A 10,767-nucleotide genomic window follows, 5' to 3' on the forward strand; every position below is an offset into this window, starting at 1 on the left:
GTATCCATCCATATTTATTAGTTGTTTAAAACATTTTCGAAAATTGTCAATTGAATACCTAAGTGTATCATCAATCAATAGTACATGGTATAAAACAAAGTCACTTTTTCTGTCCCTATGTCCCTTTGTATGCTTAAATCTTTAAAGCTTCACAACGGATTTTGATGCGGGTTTTTTAATAGATAGAGTGATTGAAGAGCAAGGTTTATATGTAACAGAAAATTAAATGGTGGAGAAATACTGTTATTTTTAAGGTTTCTAATGAGGTGTCCCAAAATAATTAAATTTTTCCCTCTTACATTGCAAACGTAGGCGGATTTATTAAATCAATGTCCACATTGAAAAGGTCTACAGTAACTCCGCGATGGTATATGTCTATCTCTTATGCATATCCCACAATAACATTTTTTTGTCATTTATTTTTTACGACAAATGATGGCTGATTTTCGAAGCGATTTTAACCAATACAGCCTTAATACACAATACTTATTCAGTTAAATACCTTAAATGAATATTTTCAAAGATATTACAGAATTAAAATTTATTACGAGACGTAGCGTTAACGGCGGTACAGGGCGGCCGGGCGACGGGAGCGTGTCTATAAATAGCGCGTCGAAGGCCCCGGTTCTCTTAAAACCACTTTGAGATTAGCAACAATCGGACGCGTTTATTATCAGAGCCCTCTAACGAGGAATATTTAAACGGAAACGATGAAGTATATGCGAATAATTTCAAACTGATCCTTCCTCAAAAATAATACTATTGCTAAATTGCTACGCAAATACGTATTGCAATGGATTATAACTGGCTCAGTAATCAGTTGATGAATGCCAACCGACTTTCTCGTCTTTCCATGCTTGAGAACTGGTTCATCATGGACTCCAGTGTGCAATGATAGAGACATATTTCTATTGTCACACACCGACGCAAAAATTCGGTTTTATTACAATTAAAGAAACACTTCTCAAAATCAGCAATTCGTTGTTTTTGTTAGATTATGAACTTGCGAGGCACCCACTTTGCACATAGTTTGCGGGTCTTTAGAGTGTCATTGTCCTCGGTGCTCATTTCGCTTCTTTCCAACTTAGCAAACCTCTTATCAACGGTTGTTTTTCCTAGTGAAGAGCATAAATTCAACATTATTTCCCCCCAAAATACTTTATTAATATACGTAAAGCTTTATGCTCCATCTTTTTGTAAACTAACACCAATTGCTTCATGCTATATCTCATTAACTAATAGTTCTTCTTCTTTACTGGCATAGACACCATTTACGGGATTATAGCAGAGTTAACAACAGCGCGAGAGGTGGTGTGTGTCGATTGTCCTTTCACGGGTCTTTTCCAAGATTTAGCGCATGGTGAATATCTGGTCGGTTGTTGATTTGCCAGGTCTAAAGCCACACTGATAATGTCCAATCAGTTTGTTGACGGTGGGCTTTAATCTTTCACACAATACGCTCGATAGAACCTTATACGCGATGTTGAGGAGGCTTATCCCACGGTAGTTGGCGCAGATTGTGGGGTTTCCCTTTTTGTTGATTGGGCAGAGCACACTTAAATTGCAATTGCTCGGCATGCTTTCCTCCGACCATATTTTACAAAGAAGCTGAGGCATGCTCCTTATCAGTTCTTCGCCGCCGTGTTTGAATAGCTCGACCGGCAATCCATCGGCCCTCGCCGCTTTGCTATTCTTCAGGCGGGTAATTGCAATTCCAACTTCTTCATGGTCGGGCAATGGAACGTCTGCTCCATCGTCATCGATTGGGGAATCGAATTCACCTTCTCCTGGCGTTGTACTTTCACTCCCGTTCAGCAGGCTGGAGAAGTATTCCCTGCATAATTTTAGTATGCTTTGGGCATCGATCACTAGATCACCTTTGGGGGTTCTACAAGAGTATGCTCCGGTCTTGAAACCTTCTATTAGTCACCACATATTTTCTTAGAATTTTCGAGCATTACCCCTGTCTGACAGCTTATCAAGCTCTTCTTACTCATTTCCGCCCCTTTCTTTTTCTGTATGCAAATGCGTCTCGCTTCCCTCTTCAACTCTCGGTATCTATCCCATCCCGCACTTGTTGTGGTCGATCGTAACTTTGCGAGGTAGGTAGTCTGTTTTCTCTCCGCTCCAAAGCGGCACTCCTCGTCGTACCAGCTGTTTTTTGCATTTATCGAAAACCAATTTTTTCGGTTGCAGCTGTACGTAAGGAGTTTGAAATGCCGTCCCATAGTTCCCTTATACCGAGTTCTTGATGAGTGCTCTCAGAGAGTAGGGGAGCAGAAAATCGAGTAGAAAATCGGCATCTTCGGGAGAAACTAAAGCACCTTTTTTCTGTATTTAATAAATTAACAAATTTTCGCAAATTATAATCCTGAAAAAATTTTAAATTTATTTTTTAACATTTACAGCGTAATGATCACTAGTTTTCAAAACGACACGGTCTAGACCAATTTCATTCATAATCAGCGCTAAACCATATTAAATTTAATGGCGTGGCCACTTAATTTCTGTAAACATCTCAAATGTTAACCAATATAAACAGTTCGAAGTTAGGTGGAAAGTCGGAAGTTAGGGGAAAGGGGACTAATTGCTTCAAATTTAATACTTCTGCCGTATTTATGTATCAATTATCGTTATTGCACTTTTAGTAATTTTAAACATTATCGTTATATAGAAAGTAAGATGACCTCACCCGATTTCATCCATTTTCGCGCTGTCGAGCCGAGCGTAAACTTAATTTCGGCCAGCGCTGATTGATTTTAGGTATAGTATTAGGTCTACAACTTTGCTTCCGCCGTGTTTTTTTATTTATTGTAAATTTAATGCTTTATTGTATAAAAACGGCCCAAAAGTGTTTTCCCTTATTCCCTCAAAAAGTAATGCTTAATTAACACACGAAATGCTTTATGATCCATTTTTTTGTAAACTAACAGAAGTTGCTTTATAAAAATTTTATATTTTTTTGCTAGCTAATAGAAATCATATAGATGGTAGTAGTAGAGTAACAGTATTATCTATGTATGTGTCAGCCTCAGTAAAGCGTGGACGGGTCCTCAGCCGCACTTTTCTTGGAATTAAAAAATAAAATCAAAATTTCCCGCAAATGTCGAGAATTCGGCTCAAAAAGTGACATTTTCAATTGAGAATAAGTTTGGGATGCAAACAGATCTCTACAAATATTTTGTTGGGTTGACACAAATGTCCAAGATCGATATAAAACGATTTAATCGACCAGTGCTTGACCCTAGAGACATTTATTGGAAAACGGCGGAAGCAAAGTTGTATACCTAATATATTTCAGGATTATAAAATAATTTATAATAAACGATCTGTGGGCACCCTTAGTGGTTTGAAAAGAACAGACAGTTAACAGAAATGCAACTTGTCCCGTCATCGTGATCGTTTATATACAAGTATGTCGTCACCTAAAATGAAAATAACGTAACATCTCTTTTCATAAGATTACAGGCGAAGGAAAAACGTTAAACGTCTAATTGAAATGAAATTTGAATTTTGGTTATAAAATGGTTATATTTTGATTATCACACACTCATATTGCAAAAATTTTTATATATTGGTTAATATATCTGACAACGATTTTCGGTTTTTTTTTTTATGATACGTTGTTTTGTAATTTAAGATGACGATATAAAACTCCAGAAAAGAAAGCTTTGGATGTGGACATCTGTGATTGAAGGATTTATTGAACTGTTATTAGGTTCAAATATTACGGAAATAATTATAAAATTCGATTTCAAATTCATAACCTGTTTCTTCAATTTATCACCGGTTATTTACAATAATGTATGGTCCATTTAGAATTGGCAAATCCAACAGATTTTAGTGACATTTACTTGCTTCATATTAATATTCATATACCATGCGTGAACATAGCTGAGCTAAAGCACATTGAAGTTGATCACATATTTACTGTTATTCAACATGAAATTATATTTTTGAACTTGTTTTGGTATTTTATCATTTTATATTAAATAAAAAATTGGTTATATATCATTGCATTCACAAATCGGAATACAAGAAGAAAGCTATAATAAGACGATTGAACATAGTACTAATACTGTCGATTGAAAAAATACAAAACCAGTGAACTCAAATTATTTTATGAGACTGTATTTAAATAAAAAGTTTTGTTTAATATATGTTTAATGGTTGAAGCTTCATTTATTTGTTATTAAGAATCGTTATTTGAATTCAATTTTGCTTGCTTATATACAATCACACAATATATGGTAAGAATAGTGATTTTTCGTTTGTTTATTTCTACTTAATATATATAAAAAAAATAATGATAAAACTGGAAATCGTTTGAGCTATTAAGAAGGTAATAAAGTGTTTTTTTACATATTATCATTATACAAAACATCGCTACAATTTTTTTTACCATAATCCAAAGGCGTAGCGTCCAGTTAATTACTTAATATTAAGCAAAACACGGCTATAATATAAAATTGTCTTACATATTTTATAGAAAAATTCTAATTTCTACAAACATCAAAACATGATTGGGTTGTCCTTACATTGATCTATCACGTATCCAGTGAAGCGTTTAAGGAACTTAGGATATTCGCGCTTGTAAACAGCGCGTAAAGCGGATGCAGGTGCCCAACCACCGGGATTCACTGTAAATACAATATTATTAAAATTAATTACATAACACATTTCAACACCTTCTAATACTTACCAACAGAGCAGTATGTGATTTTACAAGTTAATTCATCTCGGCTGAGGATATCGTTACTTGTTTTTCCAGGTGGTAAAAGCGTTTGACAAGCTAAAATCACTGTCAGAAATATGCGTACACATTTGCCATTTTTGGACTAAAATACAAATAAAATAAAAAATATAGATTTAGAAAAGTACTTTTATATTCTCGGTATTTGTGGAGCAAACGCAGCAAGTAAATTAAGCAGATTCAAGTAAAGAACGTCTAAAATAGAGTAATTTCCTACTTTAATACCCCGGACGTAGCCAGAAGGTGTATGGTTGAGAAAGTTGCTCTCAGAATGCAAGCTTTGGAATCCTCAAACAGTTTGATTACATTTCAAAATACTTGGATTACGATATCGCTGAACATAATTCTGACTACCTTTTCTTTGTCATGTGCCTTCGACGGGCTTTCTTCACAAATGTGATCTCTTTCAGCGTCTTCTGCCATGTATTGTAAAATGAAAATAAGGTTTCGACAAAAAAAGAATGCAAATCTTTTAAAATGCGTGCTGAACACATAGAAAGCGACAGACTTCAAACGAAATCTGGGGCCCTATTCTGTAACTCGATTCGCAAATAGAATTTACTCGAATTCGGATTTTTTATATTCTGTATCTCGATTTTCGCATTTTGAAGCCAATTTTCGCATAAAATATTCGTTAGCTTTTAAGTTTTAGAAAGGAAAAACGAAAATTGTACGAGATACAGAATAGGGCCCCTGTCAAATATTAAGATACACGCGTTCTTATGGACATAGTTATTTAGCACAGCTGCACGACTGCACGACAGCAGGCTCTCAGTTGTCACTCTATATTGTAGTTTAAAAATATTTCTAAATTTTCCGACGACAGTAGAGAGGACTAATATGTAAAATGTAAAATTATTCAAAGCTCTAACAAACCCTACGTTAGTTTACAAAGAGAAGCAGAAAATAGCTCTGTTATGTCATGTGTAATAACAATTGATAAATTAAAACAGAAACATTTACCTATTTACTTATTTTTTTGTATAAAAAATTTGACTTTGAACAAAATACTAAAATTTCATTGAAGTGAAATGTATTAGTAGTATGGCAATAACGAAATTGTGATATTACAAAATGGACAGCTGTGCTGTTTTGTGTACATGCCGGCCATTGTTATGTCGCTACCTTCTTACAAATGTTCATGTAGCAGGCTAGACGACGCCACTTACAGTTCACTGCCGTGCAGTCATCTCGTGTCGCTCTCTATGTGTTCAGCATACGAGTTTCATGAATTGTGGGCATAAATAAACGATTGTAATGGATATTTATACAAATATGTAAATGTGTGATATTTCCTTGTCCAATCAAATAACGTTATAATAATTTACATAATATGTGATGTGGCAGACTTACTTCTTGTTTAGAATATTCCGTCGAGTTATTACATACAACCCACATGTCTACCGCGTCATCATCTAATCCATCTGTAATTTTGCGCATGTGAGACCAGAATAAGGCATCACGTTGACTGGCAGGCCAGATACGTTTATGCGTTTGTAAAAAGACAAATGTGTCTGGTGAAATTTTCTCCAATATAGTACAGTCTTCCAAAGTTGCTGTAAATTTTTAAATACAATGTTACATACATAAATGTTTCATATTTTGAGATTATATTCTTACTCTCCCATTCATTGCGAAATTCGGGCATGAAAAAGTAATGACACATTTCGCGTGCAGTTACGCCATTAACACTGTGATATGCTTTCAATGGGTCCATCACTAAGCCATTCACTTCTTCTTCACGCTTGTACATTTTTATTTCACCTTCATCTGCAAATATTTGCCAACCATTACCTCCTTGGCCAACTCCTTCGCGAGCATAATGTAACTGCTCGCGGCACACACGATCGATCTGCAAATTAAAACGAAATTTGTTAAAATTTGCCCAAGTAACATACTATACAACTCAGCCGAATATGATTTTAATACATTTAACAGCAATTAAAAGTTTAGTTATCATTATTTTTATTAACTTTAGTTTACCTCAGGCCAGAGAATGTGGCTTCTAGCTAAGCCCCCAGTACCGAACTCATCTGTACTAGGATCATTTCCTTTTTGTTGAGCTTGATGTGGCACATTGGCCAAAGTCAATGATTGTTGCGTCTGCAGTTTTAGTTTCGCACGAATCTGCATATCCTCTTCGATCTTTTCTAGCCCAGTTTCAACAGCATCAAAGAACTCATCTTCCGGTAAAGTGGAATGAGGACCTTCCTAAAAATTTTAAGCGAATAATTAATTATATAGGACAAAGAAAAAGTATTCCACTAATTTGAAATCTATATTTATACCCATGCATAATATGTACGTATATGTTTCATTTTTAAGACATTATATTAAAATATTGGGTAGTTGAAAAAGTTTTTTCGTATTTTGTTAATAGATGTCGTGGCAGTCGTATATCTCCCGTGCTACCAATCACATTATGTCATACCATATAGTGTTGGAAAGGTGAGATTTCCAAAATAAAAAAAATAAAAAACCATTTAACAAAACAAATTAAATTCGTGGAAGTTAAAAATAAGTTACAGGGAAATGCTTTAAGGTGTAAAACCAATCATATAAAGTAAAGTCAGCCGGATGTTCGATAATCCTGATATTAATTATATAGGTACCAAGTTTATGCTCAAATTTATCTACCTTAGGCACAAAGATACACTGTTATGAGTAAAACAGGCTCTTTTATTTTTATAGGGATAACTCACATATTGGCCAATATATGCGGTACAAAGTCGCCCTGAAGTTCAAAAATCTTTATATTTAGTAAATGGGGGCTAAGGGAAGTATTGGTCCAATTCATCCCATTTTGGACATACGGACATACCATTATAAGAGAAGGATTATCCCTTATTCCTTAATTTTTAATTTATACGTCGCATGTTTTTCGAATCGGTAAATTTTCTGTAAGTTGGTAGTACTGTTATTGGCATCTATGCTAAATTTCACGTCAAAATATTCATTGGTATTTGAGATACGCGTCGTTTTGTGAGACTCTAAAAGTGAATTCTTCGATTTTTACTACGTCTGAATTTATTGAACAAAGAAGTGCGGTAATGCACCATCTCATACTGCATTGATTATTCGTGATCATTTCGCCGAATATCACACATCGACCGACATTTTCGATCAAGTCAACTATAAGTACCGGGGTGTAAATATTCGGTACCTAGGGTTTGGACAGTTTTCATTGGATTTCAACAATTTTCGGTCATAAGGTGGTACATACTAAAAACATTATTCGTGCAAAGTTTTATCCCGTTATATTAATTGCTTCTTGATTTGTGTACCGGAAACTGAACGAATCAAGTGGAATTAAACATTGTGCTATATGGGAAGTAGGCGTGGTTGTTGTTCGATTTCGTTCATTTTCACACTGTGACATAAAAATGTTAAAAGAATGTCAGGTACAAAATTTTGTCGAAATCGGTTAGTCGGGTTTCAAGATTTAGGATTTCACCAAAAAATGGACAGTATCACACGCATCGTCAAATTTTCACACCGGCTTTCATAAAGCTCTCTCATCACCATCTAGGTGTTAAAATTGCATGTTTCTGACATATTTAGTTATTGATTTATCGCTTTTAGTAGTTAACAGCATTTGAAAAGCTACGATACTCCCGTAGCATTTCATTTTGCTATTGCTACCGCTCTCATTTTATCGGGAGCCATACCAGACCATAGAAGAACAATGTAAAACTATGTGCTCTGGTCTGCTCGGGGTTTTGTTAGGTAAAAAACTATATCTGTAGCAATAGCTAATAGCGCACATACTTTTACATTGTTCTGCTGGGAGCCATAGCAAAGTTAGAGCGGTAGCTATAGCATAGCAATAATTGTAGAAATTTTACTGCTACGGAGTAGTAAATGAAAACACTGGTTTTTAACAGTAGCGTTATATGGGGAGTGAGCGGGATTATCGTCTGATTTCATCCAATTTCACATAGCTGGTGGAAATTCTTACAAGATTTGTACTCAGCGAATTTTATTGTTGTAGCTTAAGTAGTTTAGGAGATATGTACATTAAACTTGCTAGAGGGCGGACGTACACGAAAAGTCTCATCGAGATATTTCATTTTTTACTCAAGTTACAGCTTGCACGGAAGGACGGACGGACAGACAGTTAGTCAACCGGATTTCAACTTCGTCATCCTGATCATTTATATATATATAACCCTATATCTATCTCGCTTAGTTTTAGGTGATACGTACAACAGTTAGGTGAAAAAAACTATAGGGTGGGCCATGTAAAATTTTAAATTTAAAGGTAGGGCGTAAAAGATTTAGTGTAGCGTTTGCTTATGGCACGTAGCGCCGTCCTGCTGGAACCAAATGTGGACCAAGTCTACCTCTTCAATTTCCTCGAAGAAAAATTCGGTTCGGTTCGGGATTTCGCTCACCATTGATGGTTACGGCGGTTCCTTCTTCATTTTCTAAGAAAAAATGGGCCGATGATTCCACCGGACTAAAATCCGCACCATACAGTGATTCGTGCTGGGTGCATTGGCTTCTCGACGATTACGTGCGGGTTTTCTGTGCCCCAAAATACGATAATATTTAACGTAACCATCGAGGTGGAAATGAGCCTCGTCTGAAAAGATGATTTTTCGGTAAAATTGACCATCCTCGGTCAAACGATCTTCTGAACAATATGCGAACTGTAGAATAGTGAATAGCGACCCATTTCGAAAATTTTAGACTTTTTACTGAATATCTGTCACTATCCGAATGGTATTTAACGTTTCCAATGTCGAAATATAGATAATTCAAATTTAAAACGTTAGCTGGTTGCAAGAGTATAAAAACGAAAATCGTTACACTATACATACATATGTAGTACATGGGAGTGGAAGGTAGTATCGACCCGATTTTATTTTCCACCTAAAAGTGGCCACTTACTTGGTCAGTTTTAGCTCGACTCCTATTAAACTCTCATATACCATCTCGAGAGTAAAATTTTATTTTATGCCTCAGGCATATTTAGTTATTGATTTATGGCACTTTTAGTACTTTTTAACAGTACCGTTACATGGGAAGTCAGTAGTGGTATGGACCGATTTTTATCTATGTTACGTTTCCAGTTCCTCTTTAATGGTCAAACTAGGATGCCTCATTAAAAAGGCTGCTTCAAAACGTTTCTTATACTGAGCACTCATTTTTCTTACTTCACAGCAAAAAAAAACTGGCCGAATTGTACGTATCAGTGAGCGCAATTGAAAATATGTGATTTGCATACAAATAAAAACAGTTTTCCGCGAATTGCAAAGGAAAAACGTTATATTTTGAACGCACTGTAAGTAGCAGAACATATTATTGAACAGATTTTTAAATGTAGACTCACCTTTGGGATGTTTGCTGTAGTATTTTTTCTTTTATACGAGTATGTTGAGTATTTAATTAAATTGTTTTCATTTACATAGTTTCTTTTTAACAACATTTTCTTAAAATTTAAACAGTTATAATATATTTTTACATTGAATTTTATTTTTCAGAAGGATAAATGCACATATTTGAACACCTTTTCATACGAAAACAACGAATAACTTTGCGAAAATTATTGGACAAATAAAATTCACATTTTTAGTAGTAAAGCCAACCATGGACGACCAAAACTCTCTACTTACAGTACACAAATAATATTTAGGCAGAAGCGGTTACCATTTTGGCCATAACTCTCTGAGAATACATATATATATGTACATATTTGCGCTCTAAGTCTATTATTACACGAGGCGACAAAAGTTGCTAATTCTCGGGCGATTCTCTTTTGCTGTCGCCCATTACCTTCACACGAGCAACTTGTGTTGCGCAACTCTGTTCGAGTTTTTTTCTCATTCTCTTTCACTTTACTTTAACCCATTGTCGTTTCTTTTTCCTTATGGGTATTTGGGCCACTCTATCACATATATTAATCAGTTCTGACATTTTATTTATAATTCAAAATTAAAACAAAGATTATATGACAGACTTTCACATACATATGTCACCCTTTTCACTATCGTCTGAATCAATTTGTATGG

General features: G+C 35.1%; 1 protein-coding gene across 1 annotated transcript; it reads right to left on the reverse strand.

Annotated features, from left to right (window-relative positions):
* Window positions 1-4,158: 4,158 nt before the first annotated feature.
* LOC105225609 (ceramide transfer protein) lies at window positions 4,159-10,353 on the reverse strand. The gene is made up of 6 exons (XM_049461996.1): window positions 10,089-10,353; window positions 6,737-6,964; window positions 6,374-6,605; window positions 6,107-6,309; window positions 4,703-4,838; window positions 4,159-4,640 (listed from the first exon to the last, which is right to left on the reverse strand). Exons 1-6 carry the CDS (start codon window positions 10,182-10,184, stop codon window positions 4,513-4,515), a joined length of 1,023 nt encoding a protein of 340 aa, XP_049317953.1. The 5' UTR covers window positions 10,185-10,353; the 3' UTR covers window positions 4,159-4,512.
* Window positions 10,354-10,767: the final 414 nt, after the last annotated feature.

This window comes from Bactrocera dorsalis, unplaced genomic scaffold (genome assembly GCF_023373825.1).
Source record: "Bactrocera dorsalis isolate Fly_Bdor unplaced genomic scaffold, ASM2337382v1 BdCtg197, whole genome shotgun sequence".
Taxonomy (NCBI): Eukaryota; Metazoa; Arthropoda; class Insecta; order Diptera; family Tephritidae; genus Bactrocera; species Bactrocera dorsalis.

What these genes read in the sequence shown, in the direction of transcription:
- LOC105225609 (XM_049461996.1), bottom strand. Translation starts at nt 10,184, where the DNA reads ATGTTGTTAAAAAGAAACTATGTAAATGAAAACAATTTAATTAAATAC. An exon ending in CTACAGCAAACATCCCAAAG is followed by an intron (nt 6,965 to 10,088) that starts GTGAGTCTACAT and finishes TAAAATTTTTAG; the next exon opens with GAAGGTCCTCATTCCACTTT. An exon ending in GCCACATTCTCTGGCCTGAG is followed by an intron (nt 6,606 to 6,736) that starts GTAAACTAAAGT and finishes TTTAATTTGCAG; the next exon opens with ATCGATCGTGTGTGCCGCGA.